This window comes from Sciurus carolinensis, chromosome 16 (assembly GCF_902686445.1).
Source record: "Sciurus carolinensis chromosome 16, mSciCar1.2, whole genome shotgun sequence".
NCBI classification, from domain to species: domain Eukaryota; kingdom Metazoa; phylum Chordata; class Mammalia; order Rodentia; family Sciuridae; genus Sciurus; species Sciurus carolinensis.
The window spans coordinates 49,559,969-49,582,455 of NC_062228.1; the positions used below are offsets into that span (position 1 = coordinate 49,559,969).

General features: G+C 44.2%; 2 protein-coding genes and 1 pseudogene across 2 annotated transcripts; all 3 read right to left on the reverse strand.

Annotated features, from left to right (window-relative positions):
• Positions 1-780: 780 nt before the first annotated feature.
• Eid2 (EP300 interacting inhibitor of differentiation 2) lies at positions 781-3,259 on the reverse strand. The gene has a single exon (XM_047529979.1). The coding sequence runs from the start codon at positions 3,110-3,112 to the stop codon at positions 2,384-2,386; it is 729 nt and encodes a 242-aa protein (XP_047385935.1). The 5' UTR covers positions 3,113-3,259; the 3' UTR covers positions 781-2,383.
• Positions 3,260-4,417: 1,158 nt separating this feature from the next.
• On the reverse strand, positions 4,418-6,901 carry LOC124966118 (serine/arginine-rich splicing factor 5-like; annotated as a pseudogene).
• Positions 6,902-18,471: 11,570 nt separating this feature from the next.
• LOC124966119 (galectin-10-like) lies at positions 18,472-21,366 on the reverse strand. Its single transcript, XM_047527194.1, has 4 exons — positions 21,355-21,366; positions 20,139-20,215; positions 19,459-19,669; positions 18,472-18,677 (listed from the first exon to the last, which is right to left on the reverse strand). Exons 1-4 carry the CDS (start codon positions 21,364-21,366, stop codon positions 18,564-18,566), a joined length of 414 nt encoding a protein of 137 aa, XP_047383150.1. The 3' UTR covers positions 18,472-18,563.
• Positions 21,367-22,487: the final 1,121 nt, after the last annotated feature.

Genomic DNA, 22,487 nt, shown 5'->3' on the forward strand with positions numbered 1-22,487 from the left:
GGGGATGTGACTCAGTGGTAAAGCACCCCTGGGTTAAATCCCTAATACCAAAAAAAAAAAAAAAAAAAAAAAAATCAATTGTTTCAAAGACATAGGCAAGCTTAACATATAATGAAAATGTTGTCAACTATAGAGAAAACATAAAAGAGAAAATATCTAGGAATAAATTACTAGACCTGTGAAAGATCACCTTTAGGGGCATTAATTCAAGAATAAACATTAATAGTCTGCTGAAGGACACAAAGGAATTCTTTTTAAAAAAATGGGAAAATAGATAATTGGATTCAAAGGTTCAGGATCTTCAAGATAGTAGTTACCTCTGGGTTAATTAAGTGTAACATGACTAAATAGGTTTTTTTGTGTGTGAAATCAGGGAAGCTAATTTTGAGATTGATGTAGTAATACATACAATGTACAAAACCAGCCAGAACACTATGAAAAGGAAGTATACTAAGGGTTTTCAGTATGAAAATTCAGAACTAGTTAGAAAATCTAAAATGCAGTTGATACATGAAAAGGCATCTTAAAACAAAATTAGAGGGGAAATAACCAGTTACTTAGTATCTGGTTAACAGGTAGCCATCTTAAAAAAAGAAAACAGATCCTTATTTTATATTACTATTCCCCGGAATAGATTTCCAATTGTTGATTCAAATATGAACAATGCATGCGCAAGAGAACATTGGGATTCAAAATCCTTGTAGGTTTAAGTTTGAACAAAAAACGAATAAGAAAATCTCCACACCCAAAAGGTTTTCAGAAAAGTCAAAGACAAATGACAACTGGAAGAAAAATGTTCATAATGCACATCACAAACTATTACCATGCCTCATGTCACCAATACATATACTAGAGTCAATAAAGGAATGACAGTTATTCAGGAGAGAAACAGATAAAGGATACAACAAATAGTTCACAGAAAAGGGAATATATATGATTCTTAAATTTAACTTTGCTTATAATAAAAGGCAAATTAAAACTGATACACCATTTTTTTCAGCTATTGGATTGGTAAGATCCACACATTGGATGGCTTACTGTAGGCTAGGCATTAAAGAGAGATTCTGTGGGGAAACAGTGATAATGTGTGGAAGGCAACTTAGCAATAGCATCAAATTTCAGATGGAACATCTCTGGCCCAGAACTCTCACTTCTGGAAATTCATCCTATAGACAATATACATTACAAAGAATCTAAGAAGTTACTGGTTATAAGATAGACATAGACCATTAGCTTGAGGAAGACCTAAGGCAGACATGATCTACCACACTATCAAAGTTAAGAAGTATCCTGATTTGAGATGTTAAAATATGAAAAGTGCATTTAGAATCAAAGCAATACTATATTTGCATACATGCCATATGATATGCATTCAAGATAACTATTACAGAAGCCTTTTTTTTTCTTCTTCTTCTTTTGCCACAAGAAAATGATGGGCAACAAACCTAAATGTTCATCAATACACTTCTGGTTAATTACAACATAACCACAGAGGGGAAAGAAATTTGGTCCTAGGAAGAGGAGATAGAGTGGTTTGGAAGGATCTTCAAGATATGCAAAACCAGTAAATACAATAGGCTAAACTTTGTGAAGAAATGAAAAAACAAATCCAAATGTATGTTTGCTTGTGTGTACACAACGAAACTAGGGCAGAACTGTGGCTGGTGCCATAGAGGCTGTTAGGTCCCGGGTGAAGGGGGACAAGGATGGGAAGCTTTTCTATTTTATATTTGGGGTTTATGACTAGATGACTTAACAAAAAACTTGCAATGAGGATTAACAACTGAAAGAAAAAAAATCCAGAAATTTGGTATTTTTGAAAACACCGCTTTATCACGTAATATATACAATATTTACTTTGCTTGCCATCTGAAATGCCCCAGAAAAACACAAACTCAGTCTTACACTAAAAACTTCTGTTGAATCTGACATGAAGAGAGCACGTATTCTGACAACGTCAAGTTCTTTCCACGGCATTCCAGTCCCAAAACCAGCTGTAATTCTTTATTCTCTTATCATGGCTATCTGATAATTCCTTTCTTCGTCATGGGCTCTACTGCTGGCAATTTTCCTTCAAGTCTCAACTTCATAAAACCACCCTTTATTTTGGAATGAAGCCATGTTGACAGACATGTTTCATAACACAGGGAAAAGAATCTGGATCAACCACAAACTCAAAGAACATCACAGGAGTAATTACGAGGCTTTGGACATTTCTTCTTCTATTTCTTTTCTGATGCTTTCGTCATGATAAGCTTCCGTTTCTTCCCAACTGGGCACTGCCTTGTTCTCCATATGCTTTGACTTTTTCTAAGATCAAGTTGCAGGATTGGGTCGACTGTCTGGAACGCAGAGGTTCTCTTGGAGTCGCTGCATCACTCAACTATTCTCTGTTGATAAACTTATCACAACCGAGTTCTTCTATCAGAGGATTGATCACTTCGGATGCAGTCAGAGCTATGGTAAACGTTAAAATATCGAAATCCACCCTCTGAGGGTTGCGCTGATACTCGGCATCGAACGCGGCTTCCCGGGCTCTGCAGGCCTCCACGAACCGCCTGCGGCGCTCCTCCAGCTCCTGTATTCTGCCCGGGGCGATCGGATAATTTTCCAGGTAGTGGCGGAGGAACTGCTGGTAATTAATTCCTAAAACGCTAAGCGGGTGGCGAAGGCGGAGATAGGGCAGCGCGGCCAGGCCCCCGGCGTTGCCGGCCCTGGACCTGGGCCTGGCCTCCGGACCCTCCTCCTCCAGCGGCTCCCCCAACAATCGGGCGACCTCCGCCATCCGGGCATCCCGGGACGCCCCCGCCATCGCGCCTTCTCGGGCCGCCGGGCCTCCCCGGGCCGCCGCCGCAGGGCCTCCTCTGGCCTCCGCCATCCGGCCTTCCCTGGCCGCCGCCATCCGGCCTCCCCTGGCCGCCGCCACCGGGGCTTCCCGGGCCGCTGCCACCGGGCCTTCCCGGGCCGCCGCCACCGGGCCCTCCCGGACCTCCGCAGCCTGTGCCGGGGTCGGCTCCCGCCTCCCGCCGCCTACCTCCGCCTGCGGGACGCCGACGTCGCCATTAGCTGCGCCAGTCTGCGGGACGCTGCTGTCTTCGGGCAGCTGGGACATCTCAGACCGCAGGGACAGCTCGGTTGCTCCCAGAAAAAATGGAATAACGGGACAGTGCGATTACGGGTGTGCACGCGAGGGCGCGTACATGAGCGCAATGCGCACGGGTAAACGCTGTGTGCACTCTCTGTCGCGAACTAGCAGCTCTGCGCATGCTTAGTAGCCAGGCACCCGGAGACTCCAGATGCCATCTAGTGGCCAGCAAAATTAAGGCATCTGAAACCGCAGAACGTGCAAGGGTGGGGTCCAAGTTTTTACATTTCTACCAGTTAATGTTTATAAGAAAAGTCTCACAAGATCGTTTTCTGTAAGCGTTCCTATCCTTCCATCCTAGGATGCTTCTAAACTTTTGCTTAGTGACTGTTATACCACCTCTTCTTTTTTTTTTTTTTTTGTTCTGGGGATTGAAATCAGGGCTTTGCACATTCCAAGCAAGTTTTCTACCACTAAGCTACCTCCTCAGCCCCTTTTTAAAAATTTTATCTTGAGACAGGGTCTAGCTAAGTTTTCCAGGCTGACTTCAAACTTGTGATCCTCCTGTCTCAGTAGACACTGTCACCTCTATTATATACCCACATATTCTGGTTCTGGGTCTTTTTAGGTCGTTTGTTCTTTTCCATTCTTTCATCTATTTTCACCCATATCAATCCAATTAATTACTAAAGTTTTATAATAATACTCCCTTCTTGTAACTTAAAAATTTTCTTTAGCTGTGATTGGACATTAATTTTTTTCAAAATTTGTGCAATATTATGCATACGCATAAAAATGAATGAAATATACACAGCTGAGTGATTTACTACAAAGTAAACATTTGTAAAACTACTTCCAGTTAAGAAATTGAATATTTCCAGTACCCAGAATCCTTCCTTACCTTCTTATTACTATCCTCTCACTTCTACCTGGAGGGAACTACTCTCTTGATATTTATGATAATCATTTCCTTGTTTTCTTTTTTGTTCTACCACTTAAGGGTGCTTTCCTAATACTGCAATTTGGTTTTGTCTGTGTTTTGAACTTTATGTACTCTCGTGTCTGGTTTCTTTTGAATAACATCATTTTTAAAAATGAAATTCACCCATGTTTTTCATCGTAGTATACTTTCTTTTCACTTATTTATTTATTTTTGCTTATCAAAAGACATTTGATACAATTAGTTTTCAACAACCCCTTGGTGGTTCACATCTACAAAGATATCCAGCCCAGTCCAACCCCCCTCCAGACCCCACCCCCACAGAAAAGCACAGACCTCCTAGAATTTTTAGCAAGTGTGGTTTGGGATTTTTTTTTTTTTTTAAAGGGCCCCTGGGCAAGGTATTTACAGTTTAATCGTCACCGTCAACTGATCTGGACCTGGACCTGGACTGGGACCTCTGGCCATCCACAGATGCTGGAGACTTAGATCTACTTGAAGAACCACGTTTTGGGCTCTTCCCAGGCACTAACTGAGCGGGACTTGTTCTTGCTCTGGCTCCTGCTTCTTGACCAGCTGTAAGCCTTGCGACCACGGGAACGAGATTGGCAATGTGACCTACAGGAACTCCTAGTCCTTGATCGAGACCTGCTCCTTGACCTACTGTGCCTTTTACTGCCTTCAATTAATTTGATTTTTCTCCCATTTATTTCCTTTCCAGAAAGTTTTTCAATAACATACTTTAAATCACCATAAGAGGCAAACTCAACCTCGCCTTCATTTAATTTAGGTTGATGTGCATCCACAAAGGTTACTCCCCCCGCTTGTCTCATGAAATCTTTGAGATCCTGCCAGCTGACTCTTGAGGATAAATTCTCAATCATAGGTCAATTTCCTGTTCTTACAGGTGGATCATTTTGTCTATCATTTCAAGGTCTGAGATGACTAAAACGATCAGAGTAGTGTCCTCTACCTCTTCCACCTGGAGATTGCGCCCTAGCATGATCAATAGTACAGCATCATCTGCATCTCCGGGATCCTCAAATTCCACAAAACCAAAACCTCTTTTCAGCTCAATATCTCTGATCCGTCTATAACCCTTGAAGAATCTTTCCACATCTTTCTCCCTCGCTGCTGGGTTTAGCCTCCTGGTGAACTTCACTTGACAGCCACTCTTGATGTCTGGCTAGTATTTCTTACCCAACAAGGATCTTTGGCAGCTGAGACCCAGAAAGGTCCATAGTCTGCGACAGGAGTCATCTGCCTCCCCACAGACTCAGCTCCTCTACGTCTCTAATACTTACTTTCTAAAAAATATTTTTAGTTGTAGATGGACATAATATATTTATTTATTTTTATGTGGTCCTGAGGATCAAACCCAGTGCCTCACATGTGCTAGGCAAGCGCTCTACCACTGATCCGTAACCCCAGCCCACTTTATTTTCTTGATAGTTACAAATTCATTACCATTCTTTTTATGGTCCTATCATATTACAATATGCATCTTAAATAGTGATTCTCCAAGTCACACACCATGGCATGTGTCTGTAATCCCAGCTACTTTGAAGGTAAGGCAGGAGGATCCTTGAGTCTGGGAGTTGGAGGCCAGCCTGGGCAACCCAGTGAGACCCCCATCCCCCAAACAAACAAAAAACCCCAAACCAAACAACAACAAAACTGTTCTCTAATTACTTTCTCTTAATTCCAACTAATGCTAAAAACATCACATAAGGAAATTCCACCTTTGATTTTGCTGGTGGTGGTTCTGCGTCAGCAAATAACTTTAGTGACTCAACTGCTTTCTTTCCTGTTGGGAATAAATTATTTTGAGGCATTAAAATCTCATCCTCAGATCTCAGCCAGGACTCTCATTTTCCTGTTCCAAGTAGCAAATCTATAAAATAACACCCTGACTATCTGCTGCTTTAAATGCAGCCTTCCACTAGTGTCTCTGCTATCACTAAGTATGTGGCTCCTTTAAGGCAGACTACCAGACTAGCTTGGCAGTTGAAGATGTTCTGTTCCCACCCTTTGGCTGCCTGGAGAATCGCAAATATTTAACAAAGGAATTCCCAGACTTCAGCAATAATATACATCATTAGAGGAAGAATTAGAAATTATCGAACTTTGCTATGTTCCTATGGAAGCAGATGCAATCCTGCCTTCTGAGACTAAATTTCACCTTGTAGCATAGGCTAAAAAGTACTTCTATTTTCCAGGAACAGAAATGGCTCTAAATAAAATTGAATTTTATTAAACAGAAGCAATGTAAAAGATTTTGTAGGGACTGGGAGGTTCGAGGTCCTGGGTTTGATTTCCCCCAGTACCACAGGCGGAGAAATGTTCTAGAAAAATGAAGTGAACAAAATTGAAAGAGAGAGGCAGAAAAACTTGATGATAATATGAGGAGATAAAAATGAAAATTGGAGCTAGCCTCTTGGTGACTCATGGAAGATGATTTAGGATTATCTGAAGGCAAATTCCGTCAGTCATGCTGCAGATGTAACAATTAGGGGTGGCCTCAGAGGCTCCAGGTGGCCTAAAATCTTGAGAGACAGAGGATGGGCATGACTTTAATCCCCTGGTCATACAGTTAATATTTTGAAAGATCTGCTGCTAGAAAAGAGCAAAGCTTGTGATAAAAGCCAGGTGGAAATTTGTCCTTTCCACTAACAGCCTCAGTTGGGGGAAGCTGGCTTTCCTTAGCTTTCAGCGACACCATCTTGCAGGATGTCAGGGCGGGGTCTGCATATAGCGAAGTCGGGAGGTGAAGTGTTTTATTAATTGATAAACCCCAATTATTTGGCAAATGAGGAGGCTCAGTAGTCTTGGTTACCAAGCTTCCTGGTTCTAATTCTCTTCCCAGTGAACGTCATTACTAATCGGTACCATTGTTCCCATTTTTTGAGTACTTACTAGGGACAAGGCGCTATTCCACATATTTATAGCTTATACCCCGCCCCCAAATTCCAATGTTGAAGCCCTAATCCCTACTATGATTGCCTTTGGAGATAGGGTCTTCAAGGAGATTCATTAAAGCTAAATGAGATCATAAGGGTAGGACCCTAATCCAATAGGACTAGTATCCTTATTAAAAGAGGAAGAGGCAAGGTGTTGTCATGCGCACCTGTAATTCCAGCTCCGTGGGAAACTGAGGCAGGAGGATCAAAAGTTACAGGCCAGTCTGGGCGATTTAGTGAGATCTTATCCCAAGTAAAATAAAAAGGACTGGGGGTGTAGTTAGGTGGAACACTTGCCTCGCATGTGCGAGTGCCTGGGTTCAATTCCAGGTACTGGGGAAAAAATGTGTAGTCCCATATACTCCAGAAGCTAAGTTGTTATGGGGTCCGGTTATTGACACATAGTGAGACCACCAGGGATAGAGTAGGAAAAAAGTTTATTTGGGAAGAGAGAAAAAACAGACTGATGCGTCAGGACCACCCCGCCAAGTGGAGCAGCAGTGAAGAGTGACTTTAGCAAGCCAGTTTTTAAAGTGAAAACCACAAAAAAAAAAAAAAAAAAAAAAAATCTTGGTAGGCTTACAATAGGGGTCTTTTTTCAAGGAATGCAAATAGCAAGCTTCAGTTTATCTATTTCAGGCTGCACCTGGTGGGTTAGCAGGACGGGCTAGGCGGGGGAGCCTGACTACCCATATCTGAAACCGGCAGTTTCTGGGGCCTCCAGAGAGATGGGTTGCTTCACAGAAATGGTCACAATGTCCTTAACTCATGGCCACATTACTTTATCTCGGGTATTTCTGTCCTTGTATTTACCACAGTCAGCACAACTCGATGATTTTATTTGTACCCATTTTGGTTTGGTCAATCCTAACCAGATAGATTTGTTTTATATCTGAGGGTCTCTACCCTTTTCTTTTCTTTTTTTTTTCCCTTTTCTTTTTATAAGGGGGTCTCTACTCTCTCACAGAGTAAGGAGATTACTTGATCCTAGCATTTAGAGGTCAGCCTGGGTAACATGGTGAGACCCTGTCTCAGAGAGAGAAAGAAAGAGAGAGGGAGGGAGGGAAGGAGAGAGGGAGTGAGAGGGAGAGAAGACCACCAGGATGCATGCACACAGAGGGAAAGGCCACGTGAAGACACAAGAAAGTGACCATCTGCAAGACAAGGAGAGAGGCCTCACCAGAAGACGAACCAGTAGCATCATGATCTTGAACTTCTAGTTTCTGTGTTTAAGCCTCCTGGTCTGCAGCATTCTGTTAAGACAGTTCGGGCAGCCTGATGTTATGCGTTGCAACTTAAGAACAGACTGATCACCACTGAGAAGTCCAAATTTGAGAGTCTTTATTAAGCCGGCCGGCTGACTGTCTCACACAATGCCCCAAAAAATGGCTATTGGGAGAACAGCCCCAACCACAGGGTTGTAGGGGTTCTTATACCAAAAATCACATCAATCATAAGTGTCTGTTGCTATGATTCGAAATTATAAACTAACATCATGAGATCATCGACAGAGGGGGAAGTAGGTCAAACTGACCCTTACCTAGGTAGAAACTAAAGAATGGTTACTAACATCCACACAATCACTGTTCACATGGTACATTGTTTAGGAGCAATAGGAATCAAAAGAGAGCAAGTTTTCATTACATAGGAATTATCATTCTGTATTGTTAAACATGTCACACTAAGTAACTGCTGATGGGCACAGAGGCGGGGTGTTCCCATGGGAGAAGCTTATTTCCTACATGACAAAATGGAGTCTCTTTGGTCATTTCCCTTAGAGTCTGACCTATAACATTCTCATGGAGCCAGATCTGTCAGTCCATCACACTGAGACAGCTCATCTATTTCTCTTCTGATAGGTCCCTCATCCCCTGCATCTCTTTGGCTCCAAGCTCAGGCAGCACAGCTCAAAAGATGAGCTCATGCTGAAGGTCAAGCCATTGACACGCCTGTCCCTACTCTACCTCCCTATTCAAAGATGCATGGGACTTCAGCTCAGGGGGGATACAAAGTGCTGATGGGGTCCCCTGGAGAGCTGGGTAAAATCTCACCAGGGTGTGGAGACAGTGGAAAGGGACTCTGTACCTGTAGCCTAATCGGCCCTGAAAATCTTTCCTCTTCCCCACCCTTTTCTGTTACCCAGAAGTAACATCCGTCCTGTTGTGGTTTAACCCGTTCTCTCCACTGTCAAGATTCTGGGAAGCTGGCGTGTGGCTCCTTTGTGTAACTGTCCAAGTGAGTTAATAGTTCTGTGACTCCATTTCTTCATCTGTAAAACCAACATGGTAGTACCTCCATCACAGGTTTGTGTGAGGAATAAGTTAACTTCTGGAACATGCCTTTAACAATGGCTGGAACAGATTAAGCTTTATATAAAGGGTAGGAATTATTACCATGATTAATCTTGCTCATCAATGGGGGGCCACCTCCCCACCTTCAGTTCGCCCTCTGGTTGTGTAGGGTAGCTGATGTTGGTGCTGGGAAAAAGGCCATCACTTTTCTCCTGAAGGCTGGAATGTTCACACAGAGACGACAGGGTAAGGGACAGCGGATCTGGAGCAGGCTGAGAGAATGGGGGCGCATGGGAGGCCACCGGCAGTCATCTCCGTCATCTCAGCCCTTCCCCTCTGAATGAGACAGGGATCAAACAGATGTCAGCCACAAGAGAGACTGGGGCACCTTTTTTTTTTTTTTTCTTTTCCTGTTTTCCATGGAGATCTGTGGCTTAGGACCCTGGAGAGAGGATAACAGCCCCAGCTCATGTCCTCAGCATTGACTCAGCGGAATCCCCTTCCCTTCTGTCTTGGAGTTCTTGGAAGAAGACTTTCAAAGTGGTGTGGGAGCTGGGTGTGGTGGTGCACGCCTGTAATCCCAACGTCTTGGGAGCCTGAGGCAGGAGGATTGCAAGTTTGAGGCCAGTCTCAGCAACTTAGTGAGACCCTATCTGAAAATAATAAATGAATAAATAAGTAAATTAATTAATAAAAGGTTGGGGATGTGACTTGGTGGTTGAGTGCTCTGGGTTCTGTCCTCAGTATTGAAGGGGTGGGGGAGATCCTGTAATGATTCTTCACATCGTTCTCTTGACACCTGTGCCAGAAATGTTTTCTTCTCCCTTAATTTTTTTCCCCAAAATTGTTCTCATTATAGGAGTGGCAAACGACTCCATCTTGAATGAACCCCAAAGAAAAAGGCAGGGTTTTCTGGAACTAGCTGCCTCTTCTTTGGGCGTAAAGGACATAACATAACTACTCCTTGGTTTTCAACCTAACGCAGCCGAGTTCTGTCAGCAGGTGACTGACAGCCACCATCGCATAGATCCTAAATGAATGCAAAATGATCCAGACGGACGCAGGGAGACCCGGAGTCCTACGAGGGCTACTTCCCTGGCTTCACACACATATGCACAAACAACCATGTGGGGTTGTCAACTTGGGTTGCACCATAGCTCAGACATCTGGGACTACAGGGTCAGCTCCACTGCTTCCAATAAAACTGGAATATCGTAACCGCACGCTGGTGCGCATGCGGGTCTCAGGGGGTGTGCGCCCGTGTCTCTAACGCCCAAGTGGTTGGAGGTCGTGTCACTGAAGAAACTATGGGAAGGTGATGGTCGGAGGCTGAGGCAAGAACATCGCGAGTTCCAAGCTAGTCTCAGCAACTTAATGAAGCCCAAAGGAACTCAGCGAGATCCTGTCTCTAAGTAAAATATTAAAAAGGGCTGGTTATGTGTCTCAGTGGTTAAGCATCCCTGGGGGTTCAATCCCTGGTACCATAAATAAATAAATACATACATGAAAAATAAGAGATTATGGGAAGTTTGTTTGGGGGTGGAGGTTGGGAGAGGGTGGTCCCTGGTCACTAACCAAGTGACAAGCATCACGTCTTGTTTTAAAATGTTGTTGACTAATTCTTCGTGAACACACGTACTTCACGTAGGAAGACACACAAGAACGTGTCTCAGTCCCTGCCTTGTTTTATTTTTGCATTTTTAAAATTCTGAAGTTGTAGAAAGTTTTTTCCCCTTTATTATTCCACATGCAGAATGCTATTCTAACCCTGGCATGCACCTTTCATTTTCCAAGTCTATTGGTAATATTACTGACCCTAGGTATGCTTTTGGAATAGTCTATAATTAGGTTCATTTGCAAAAGCAAGAGTTCCCATCTTTTTTGGCCCAGGTTGTAAACATTCGCTAACTCCCCGCCTCGTCCCCCATGCTGAGGACTGAACCCAAGACCTCACACATGCTAGTGAAATGCTCTATCACTGAGCTACATCCCCAGTCCTCTTCGTGGTTAACTAAGCTATTATACAATGATTACTTGTCAATTAAAATTACAGTTTTAAAAGTAAAGCAAAAAAAAAGTGAAGTATACTTAGGACTCAATTATAAAAGATAACAGATGCTTATTGAGAATCTGCTGCTTAACAAGTAACTCTAGGACTCAGACGAGGCACCTTGACAAATGGTTTGGTTTATGTCACAGGCAAGGCTGTACCCCCTTTTCTCTTTACTGACATCACTTTTTCGTCTTGTGGTACTGGGAATTGGAACCGGGGTTCCTCCACCACTGAGCTACCTCCCCAGCCCTTTTTATCTCTTTAGTTTCAGACAGGATCTTGCTCAGTTGTCAAGGCTGATCTTGAACTTGCGGTCATCCTGCCTCAGCCCTCTGAGCCGCCGGGATCACATGGGTAATGTCTTAGCCATTGACCCATTTTCCTTTGGGAACTCTTTCAAATATTACTCTTTTTCCAAAATCAAGCCTCATGTTAGAAAAGAACTTTTGGAAACTGCTGACCATTTTGTCCACCTAGACTGGCTGGTGTTCTCCAGATGGCACTTTAATGGATCTGCCTCATCATGGTGGCATAACTCAAGGCATAACACGTGGAGAGGATGCTGGGCATGATAGGTAATAGGGTATGATGCTTCAGTTCTCTCCACATTGTAGGAAGAACTAACAGAAAAGCTCATTGTCACTTTTGGACTTTAGTGGTTTTCTATATACACACTGATTTAATTTAACTTTCTTCCATTATATTATTGTGATACATAATTGTATTAGCTTTGCATTGCTGCAGCGAAGTACCAGAGGCAATTAACTTATAAAGAAAAAAGGTTTGTTTAGCTCATGGTTCTGGCCTATTGCTTGGGCCCTCTGGTGAGAATGGTACATCATGGTGGAAGTGTCTGGAAGAGAAAACTCTCTTATGTTGTGAGCCAGGAGGTAAACAGAGAAATGAGACTGGGGTCCCAAAATCCCCTTTACAAATATGCCCCATATAACCTAAGAATCTCCTGTAAGGCCTCATCTTCTAAAGGCCCATAACATCTCCCAATAGTCCCACCCTGGGGACCTCTGGGGAACACTCTTACAAACTGTAGCGATAATACAGACAAATAAATGTATAATACACGCACACATAGTTCAAGGAATAGTTATAGAGATCAACTCGGTTCTGTTCATGTACTTGGGAGCCTTTAGAGAATTTAGGGATGGATATTTTCAGTTTTTTTTTTTTTGGTGCTATGAATAATAATTAGTATATATTTGGTGGAAATGCTTATAGAAAGCATGAGCTATAGGAATACATCAAAAGTTTTCTCATCTGAATGCATTGCAAGTATTGCTCTCTCTGTATTTAGAAGACTTGACCATGAAAGCGATTGGAAAAAATTCGAAGGATCTCATGCATCACCAAATTGAAGACAAGCTAGTTTTCAAGTTGCAGCAAAGAAGGAAAACTGTTGAAAAGCTTTGCATATTTCTCTCAGTGTGAGTCTTTCCAGAAGCAGATCCTGAGACCTGAGGACAAGTTCAAGTAGTTTATTTGGGAAAGCAAGGTGGCACCAAAAAGGGCCTGGAGCGTGCTTCAGGAAGGGAAGGCAGTGGGTCAGGGTGCGTTGTCTCAGCTGCTGCAGTGGACGACGAAGTTCAGCCCATGCGAAAACTCTGGGAAATGACCTGCGATGTACTTCAGAAGTATCTCAGCAGAGGGAGGAGGGAGTTGGCTATTTATGCACCAACTGCTGAGTGTCTTTGATGAAGGACGTTTCTAGAGGGCGGTAATTCTTTGACATTTTCAGACTGCCATGCATATGTGGGCCACGCGGCTTTCTCTGGTTTCAGAAAAAAGATTGTAAGGACCCGATGAAGATACTGGCAGTTGGGAGATACCTACAATCTATATATCCTGCATATGAGTACGTGGAGTGAGGGTCGGGAAGGAGATTCCCATTCATGTTTGTTTGTTTATTTATTTATTTATTTATTTATATTCTTGGTATCAGGGGTTGAACTCAGGGGAACTTAACCACTGAGTCACATCCCCAACCTGTTTTTGTATTTTATTTAGAGACAGGGTCTCACTGAGTTGATTAGGACCTCGCTAAATTGCTGAGGCTGGCTTTGAACTTGTGATCCTCCTGCCTCGGCTTCCTGAGCTGCTGGGATTACAGGCATGTGCCACTGCGCCCTGCCCGTTCATCTTAATATACAGCTTATGAGCCTGTTGTGTGCCATATAGGTCTATTTTACCATATAGATTTATTTATTTATTTATTTATTTATTTTTTGCGGTGCTGGGGATTGAACCCAGGGCCTTGTAAGATGGAGGCAGGCACTCTACCAACTGAGCTATCTTCCCAGTCCCATATAGATTTATTTCAACGAATATAAAACAAAAGATGTCTCCCAACTGCCAGTACCTTCATCTGTCCCTTATGATCTTTTTTTCTGAAACTAGAGAAAGTCATGTCACCCATGTATGCATGACAGTCTATAATACTTGTCTGGGAGAAAGATCAGAAAGGAAAAAGATTTTAATAATTACTAAATGATCCATGTGTGGAAAGCTGATGGAAAATGAGTATTTCACTCATTCTTTGTGGTGCTGGGGATTTGGACCCAGGGCCTTGTGCTTGTGAGGCAAACACTCTACCAACCGAGCTATATCCCCAGCCCCTCACTCATTCTTAAATCCTGTTGAATAAGAATTTGTGGTAGGAAAATCCGCAGCAATTCAAAATTTTGGTTTAAAAAATTCAGAGTGAATTCTACTCATCATAGAGATATTGAGCTATGATTCATCAAAAACCCTCATATTCTGTTTTTGTGTTTTCTTTTTTGCAGTACTGGGGATCAAACCCAGGGGCACTCTACCACTGAGTTACATCTCCAGCCCTTTTTATTTTAATTCTGAGACAGGGTCTTACTAAGTTCCCTGGGCTGGCCTTGAACTTGTGATCCTCCTGCCTCATCCTCCCGAGTAGCTGGGATTACAGGCGTGCATCACTGAGGGCTCCTCTTATTCTTTATATCTTTCCTGCTCCTCACTCAGAAGCAAAGCCCAGGCCCATGACTAATCAGTAACTTGGACAGTACCACAGAGCAAAACCAGATTTTGGGGACCTTACCATGAAGGATAGTATTGTCCAACTTTTTCTTTCAGGGGTTTAGCACAGACTGGAAAGAGCTAAGGATATTTACTGTATGTTTCTGTAGCAGGACTTCCATGTGGGGTTAGGTAGGTCATGAAGACACAGTAGCCACCAGCCAAAGGGCAAGTGGCTATGACATCTAAGTCAGCAAGTTGTGGACTCCAGGAGAGTTTCCATCTGTTAGAGCAAGCATTGCCTGGTTTCCCAAAAATGAATTACAGACTATCACTGGGGGTCCTATGACTCATAATCAAAATACAAGAAAAAAAGAGAAGGTGTAAGGAGGAAGGAGAGTGTGTCTAAACAGAAGCCAGGAGTTTAGAGTTAGACGGGGACATTTTATCCCATACTGAAACGGAACAACGAAGAAAGGCCTGAAGCGTATCTGTGTGTACGGGTGCCTTCGAATGTTTGGAAGTCAGGCTAGAGGAGGGCTAAGGAAAGAGGCCCTAGTGAGGCTGGAGTTGGATGCAGTGTGGCAGTTAGACTTGGTGAGAGTGACGAGAATGATCAAAATCAAAGCCTGAGCAAGTCCTCATGTACAAAGAGCTAATTCACAGGACCTCATTAGATCCACCGTGATCCCTTTTTTTTTTTTTTTTTCAAGGTCATATCTTGTTTCTCCTAAGTGGCTCCCAGACTTGTAGAGGAGCAGATCATCAGAGCCCTTCCAGACAGAAAGGGGCTGTTAGCACAAAAAGACTGGGCAGGACGCAAACCTCAAGAGTCATCTTTATTCAAGGGGATGAAATGGTGCCCACGTCCCCACTCTCCTGGTGGAAAATGAGCCACCGAGCAGCGAAAGGGACTGGTTTATACAGGTTACTTTGAGGGGTGGTCTAGTGAGCATGTGTCAATTTGCTTGGACACTCAGGAACGCGGGACTTTGGTCAAGGTTTGCGGACAGCGTCTGGAGAGGATGGGCTTCGGAGGAGAGGACGCCTCGCAGAGACCACTTCCTCTAAGGTGATGAAACACCCCCGCCCTGTCCGCAGCTGCTGGCGCCTGGAAGACGTTTGTCCTGGGAGACAAGCCTGTCAGTGCGTGGCCTTCATTTTTACTTCTTTTCTCAGGCCTCATTATTTTGGGAATTTCTTATTCTCCATATCCATTACTGTCAGTGTCTCATCTTGGTAGGAAGTCAAAAAAGTTAAGAAATGGAGGATGGAGTCAATTACTGCAGAGAAAGACACCCAAAGGGAATGGTAGGTACGAGAATGGCTGCTTTTCAGAAATGACATGGATCAGTGACCTCTCTACATCTCCTGCTACTCTCTCTTAAAAATAGGCATGCTAACTGCAGTTCATCTAGTGTCCAGCTATGTGGCCAGGCTATGTGGGCAATGACTAAACAGACTCCATGTTAAGTAGGAAAAGCTTCTCCCGTGGGAACACCCCCCTCTGTTTGCATCACCAGTTGCTGAGCACAGCATGTTTGGCAACACAAAATGGCAATTCTCATATAATGTAAAATTGTTCTCTTTTTGATTCCTATTTTTCTTCGACAATGTACCATGTCAACAGTGATTGTCTAGATGTTAGTAACCATTCTTTAATTTGTACCTAAGTGAGGTTGTTTTGACCCACTTCCCCTTCTGCTCATGATTTTAGGTCTCATGATGTTACTTTGTAGTTTTGAATCATAGCAAGAGACACTTATGATTGATGTACTGACTGATGATATAAAAAGCCCTGCAACCCTATGGTCAGGGCTGTTCTCCCAATAGCCATTTTGGACATTGTGTGAGGCAGTCAGTCGGCTGGCTAATAAAGACTCTCAAATCTGGTCTTCTCAGTGGTGATCGGTCTGTTGTTAAGTTGTGTCCCACAGCATGATCAGAGCCACACGATCCACCCCCCATGAGTCCAGAAAACTCATAGACCTGGAAGAGATGATTATCATTTAAACCAATAAGTTTTGGTGCCGCATCTATTTCCTACCACTCCAACACTTGACACAGTTCTGTTGGAGTAGAGGATTCAGCACTTAACACGGTTCTGTTGAAAGGTCATCCTCCCTCTTGGGGGCCATAGGTGTGGCATGTCTCCATGTGCAGTTGCTTTTAATACTAATAATCAATATATCCTTAGATTCAGATTATAGAGAATACTGGGGAGATTTCATGGTGCTGGGACACAAAATAACATATAATAAAGTATAATATTAATTAATTAATATTAATTACTTAGATGAAATCATAAATAAGCAGTTATGATTTGCTCAAATTTGTAAGGCATCTGTGATTTCTTTTAGTATACAAATTCTCTAAAAGTTATATATAGGTATATGAGAGTGTATTCCTCTGAGCTTTGATGTGGTGTTTGGTCTTCATTGCTTTCTTAGTGTTTATGATTAAGTTTAAGGATATTTTTCCCACTTAATAAAAAAAAATAGGTTGATCATAAGTACAATTTGTATTCTTCCTATGTCTAATTCTTTAAAGATCAAAATAGAGTTTTAGTCTGCCATTGAGTATGTGAAATAGAATAAATATTAACTATATGCTGATTCCTCTATTCTCTGTTCATAATAACAAAAACTTTCCACTGTTAATAACTAACATTAGAGTTCTTGGAAAGGGTAACTTCTATAGAAACTTAATGAAGTATTTTTTTTTTTTTTTTGTAGTGCTGGGAATTGAACCCAGGGCCTTGTGCTTGTGAGGCAAGCACTCTACCAACTGAGCTATCTCCCCAGCCCAATGACATATTCTTTCAGGGAAATTAAAACTAAACTGAGTATGGTGCCTTCTACCTTGCTGGGAACTGGATTTAAAAAAAAATTTTTTTTTAAATTTAACCTATCATACAGTAAGAATATGTTTCTTGAATAAGATCATTAATTATGCTATTAAAGATTTTTTACTTAACATTTCCTTGTATTAACCATGAAAAACATACAAAAAGATTCTGTGAACAGCAAAGATTTGGATTCAGCCTCAGAACACTTGGTGTCTCTGTGCTGTTTCTCCACCGCGCCGACCCCTCCCATCCACCTAGGACCCCTACCGCTGCTAGGGCTGGACCCCTGCATTTTGTGGAGGTTTGTTTTGCTCAGTGCCTATCTGATTGAGTGCAAAATCAAAATCTGGTCTCTGCATCCCTGTGTATAAATTGTGCTTGCACCAATAATAAATCACATATTCCTTGATCTAAAGTCATGACAATTTTCAAATGTGGGTCCCAGGTTTCTGCACAAATAAATTGGTAGCTCTTGCAACTCTTTTGAAATTAAAGAAAAAAAGATAGGGGGCATTATTTGAAGGCTGTCAATGATTTTCTTTTCTTTCTTTTTTTTTTTTTTTTTTTTTTTTTTTGGTACCAGGGTTAGAGCCCAGAGGCTCTTTAACACTGAACACTGAGCCACATCCCCAGCCCCTTTCTATATTTTTATAATAGAGACAGGGTCTCGCTGAGTTGCTTAGGGCCTCGCTAAGTTTCTGAGGCTGGCTTTGAACTCAGGATCCTCCTGCCTCAGCCTCCAAGCTGCTGGATCACAGGGTGCACTACTGTGACTGACCTGTCATTGAATTTCTGTAGTTCTCTAACTGGGCTTAGGCTGAGAATTTTAGGTTCTAACTTTGCCATTTATTTTCTTCAACTCCCAGTGCAACCTGCACAAAGCAAGGCACAGCTTTGATACAAAAGGAACATCCCTCAAATGGAGGAATTAAGAAATTTCATCCTTTGTTCTCTAAATACAAGTCCTCCCCCACAGCTACTCTAGTTCTGTGGCTATGAACTGCTACCTAACATTTCAGTTCAGGCTTCTGAAACCAGGTTAGGTTTTTGGTTTACGGTGTCTGACATCTAGTAAGTACCATATAAGGATGTTGTTACTAATGTCTTAGAAAGTTCAGGGATTTGTCATTTGCTCTCCGTGTCCCTGAAAGATTTATCCTCTGTTTCCTTGATCCCTCCCCTGCAATGCCCACACCCCTCTTGGTGATGAGCACTTGATTTTTTTTTTTTTTTTTTTTCACTCTAACACAAATCCCATGAAGTTTGGCAAAGTTTTAATGAGCAAAGGAAGGGAAGGGGTAAGGAGGAATCATGTGTGCTTGTGGATTCGGGGAATTCCTTGGTCGCACAGAGAGGGCAACTCCTCAACTCTGGGGAGCGGGTCGCTGCCTAGCAGACATCCACGGAGGAGAGGAGGACATCTCTCCACACTTGCACCATCTTCACGGAGCTCGGCGGGACGCGATGGGTGAAGCTGAAGCAGTGCTCGTCATTGACGATGACCTGCAGGAAGGAAGGCGTGTCAGAAATGCAGCACAGAGTCCAGCCCTCTTTTCCATTTCCACCGTGATGGGTGACTTCACAAACATAATTTCTTTTAAAAATTTAAAAAATATTAAAAATTAAAATATTAAATTTTAAAACATTTTATTTTCGATGGACACAGAGCGATCATACATATTCGTGGGGTACCCTGTGATTTCAACACACACAGGTGGCATATCTGTCAACTCAGCCCTTTATCGTTTCCTTGTGTTGGGAACGTTAAAAATCATTTCTGCTGCTGCGATGCAGCAGGACGCCCTCCCCCGACGCCAGCACGTCCGGGTTCCTGGACCTCCTGCCTCCGGAACCTGAGCTCAATACACTTTCTTCTTTACAAATTAAAAAAAAAAATCCTGTCTGTTAGCTCCCGGTTCGCTACTTTGAAACATGCCCTTCGTCGCCGCCCCGCTGCAGGGCTGGAGGCACGCCGCCCGCGCAGCGCCTCTGCACCCAGCACCGCCCTCCCCACCCCACTCTCCTCACATCCTCCCCAGGCTCTGGCGACCACGACTCGACTCTCTGCTTCTTGCCCCAAATATAGTCCTTGACAGCAACAAGCTCTAGCTCCCAAAGGGAAGTGGGTGGAGGAACCGAGGCCGGCATTGATATCTGCACCTTACCAGCAGCTCCCTCGTGGAGGGAACGCCCTCAGTGCACAAACAGGTCCTATCCTACCCATTCCCCATGAAGGACGCAAGCCTTCCTGGGGGGGGGGGGGGGTTGGTCCCGGGACCCTCACCTGGTACTCATTGTCCAGCACCAGGAAGCGCAGTTTGAATGGCTTGCCGTCCTCAAAGGGCATCTTGGAGGACTTCACGTCTTCTCTCCACTTCCCATCCTGAAGACTGTTCATGACCACGGAGTGGCGGAAGTACACGCGGAAATGAAAGGCAATGTCAGACGTGGGGTCCCGGCCAGTGTGGAAATCCACCTGCAGCTGTGGGTCCTTTCTGAAGGGCAAAGCACAGAGGAGGTTGGTGGCTCCTTCTTTGTAGTGACACACATGCTCCATGCACACAAATCCTTTCCTACTTTCCCCCATGATGGGAGGAAGACCTTCCCGGGTGATACTGTCGTCCTTGTCCCCGTGGGACTGGGGGGTGAGATACCCTGTCCTTTAGCTCAAGAATAAAATGGAGCAGCAATCCTTGACCTGGGCCTATTGGTTGTTCATGTCCTGAAAAGTCTATGTCCCTTGATTAAGGGCCACAGATCAAGGCCCTTGAATGTCCCCCAGGCCCCAGGACCTGCCCATAGCCCCATCACTGTATGTTTAATGCCTTCTGCCGTAGGGGCTCCAGGACCAGCAAAGTGCCAGCGTCGTGCTAATGAAACATTTTAAGGACATGCAACAGGTCCCCAAAGCACCAATATTCTCACTTCTCCTCCACCTGCCGCCCTGCGTGATAGAGCACTCACCTGAAAACGTTGGCAGCTTTCCCCCAGATCGTCACTGAAGTGCCGACGGACAAGTTCACAATCTGTGAGTTTGGGACCTGCCATGGAAATTGAGAGTGGGTGAGAGGGGCCAGGCCAGGCGTGGGCTCCCAGTTTGTCAAAGGACAAACTCTGAGGACCCTTCTTCCGCCCATGCCGCCACCGTCAGGTGCCTGGATCGTTGCCAAGACAGAAGACGGCAGGAGAGTCAGGCTACCTGAATGTGAATGCAGGCCATGCCTCTCACTAGCAGTGAGATTTTTACATCCAACACTTGAACAGTTCCTGCCTCAGTTTCCCCAGTACTAGGAGGGTTGTCAGAAATTCCTATTTCATAAGACTTTCTCAGGAATAGAGGCATAGACACATGCAAAACCTTAATGGTCATCACTCTCACATGGAGGGTCTCTAGAGGGTTTACCTATCAGAAGGGGAGGGCTCTTTCTGTACTATCATCCTCAGATCATTTTCTACTATCTGAAATTGTGATAATGAGACTTGGAGAAGTAAAAGTATAAAAATTGACTCCCGTGTAGAACAACACTGATAGTGCGGGAGTGAAGGTCATGGTAGGCACATGATTAGCAGGTGAAAGGCCAGGGTTCCAACCCCAGCACCCCCACCCCACACACGCTCCTTTAAATAGACAGAAAGAGCCTGGCGCAGTGGGGAATGACTGTAATCCCGGTGCCTCAGGAGGCTGAGGCAGGAGGATCGCAAGTTCAAAGCCAGCCTCAGTAATTTAGCAGGACCCTAGCAACTCAGGGAGACCCTGTCTCAAAATTTAAAAAAAGGTGGGGGCGGGTACTGGGGATGTGGCTCAGAGGTGAAGCACCCTGGTACCAAAAAATAAAAATAAAGAAATAAAAAATGTCAAGACAGGGTTTCACTAAGCTGCCCAGGCTGGCTTCCCACTTGCAACCCTCCAGTCCCTGCCTCCTGAGTCATAGGATTATAGGCTTGGGCCACAGCATCCCTATAAGGATCTCTTGGGTCCCTGGGGTCTGTCTCTTCCCCCCACTCACAAACATCAGTAAAACATTCACAACAGAAATGCTCATTCGGAGCTCCAGTGGCGCAATCGGTTAGCGCGCAGTACTTATACAGAAATGCTCATTCTTTCCTCTCATGAAAGCCGCCACTTTTTCCTTCTCTCCTGTGACTCGAGGCCACTGAGCACAGCACCCTGCCAACTCACCTGCACCGTCATTATTGTCTTCTTCTGAGCAGCCCTTCTGCACTGGCTCTGAGCTTGGGAAAGCCCAGCAGGTGCAGGCTATAAACCCTCTCTTGCAAGCCCCGCCCTCTGGTTTCTCGCCTGTTTCCAAGCTCCTCCCAGCAAAGGTTCCCAGCAGTGTGAGATGGGCTGGGGTGTTGGAAACAGATTCCTTCCTCCAAGCTGCTGTGCTGGCTTGTGTCTGTGTGTGGGATGCCAGCAGTGTGTGTGTGTGGGGGGGGGCAAGGAGCAGGAGAAATGCAGAAACTGGGGGGACGGGAGGTGGGGGTGCAGGGTCTTGGGGGGACCTAAAAATCCAGTCTCTGCCTCTGCCTGAGCTTTTTTCCCCACAAGGAAAAGTCCAGCTGGAAGGTGGTGAGATTCCTAAATTGTACAGTGGCAAAGACAGGTTTAAAGTCCTTGGCCCTGGATGGAAATGATTCTGAGAGATCCTAGAAAAGGATCCTCAGCACATTTTGAGCCCACACCACATCCCTGAGGCAGGGTCAGTGTTGCCAAGTGAAGGCTGCTCAGACTCTGTCCTCCCACCTGCTCCAACCACATCCTCTCCTTGCTCCCAGGGGCTCCAAGTACCTGCAGATTTCAGAACCCAGCCCCCTCCTGTGGATTCTGGGAGAAAAGTGTGCTTCGCAGGTTCTGTTTCTTGATTTGTGTGGGCCTTGTTCCTGAGGACGAGGGGAAGAGCCTTCCGTCATGATGTCCTCTGTATTGGAGGTGAAGGACTGAGAAGGGATGAAATGTCCTCAAAAGCTAAATTAGGACTTCCCTTTCTTTTTGGTGGTGACTCTATTGGCATCATATCTGCCATTTTGGTCAGAAGCCATTTTACCAAAGAGCTCCTGAGTCTCCATTCTGAGGCAAACCTTAGCTTCCCGGAAAACATGCGACTACTACTAAGAGATCAGCCCCTCCTCAGCCCATAATACAACCCCTAAGCAGGTATGAAATTTCCTATTGCAGGCTATAAAGCTACTCTGTGATAACAGACACGCTCCCATGGGGGACAGCCTTGTCAGTTGGCCCAAGTGCCACTGACAATAAATCTATTGTGTGAGATCCAGGGTGTGGCGTGGTGGTTTGAGACTTTGTTTGGA

Bases quoted from the DNA above. Each gene is read 5' to 3' on its own strand.
- LOC124966119 (XM_047527194.1), bottom strand. The intron at 19,670-20,138 runs GTGAGTGCTCTA...TTTGCCCTTCAG, and splicing joins AAAGCTGCCAACGTTTTCAG to AAAGGACCCACAGCTGCAGG. The intron at 18,678-19,458 runs GTGAGGGTCCCG...TCCTTCCTGCAG, and splicing joins TGCTGGACAATGAGTACCAG to GTCATCGTCAATGACGAGCA.
- Eid2 (XM_047529979.1), bottom strand. From the start codon at position 3,112: ATGTCCCAGCTGCCCGAAGACAGCAGCGTCCCGCAGACTGGCGCAGCT.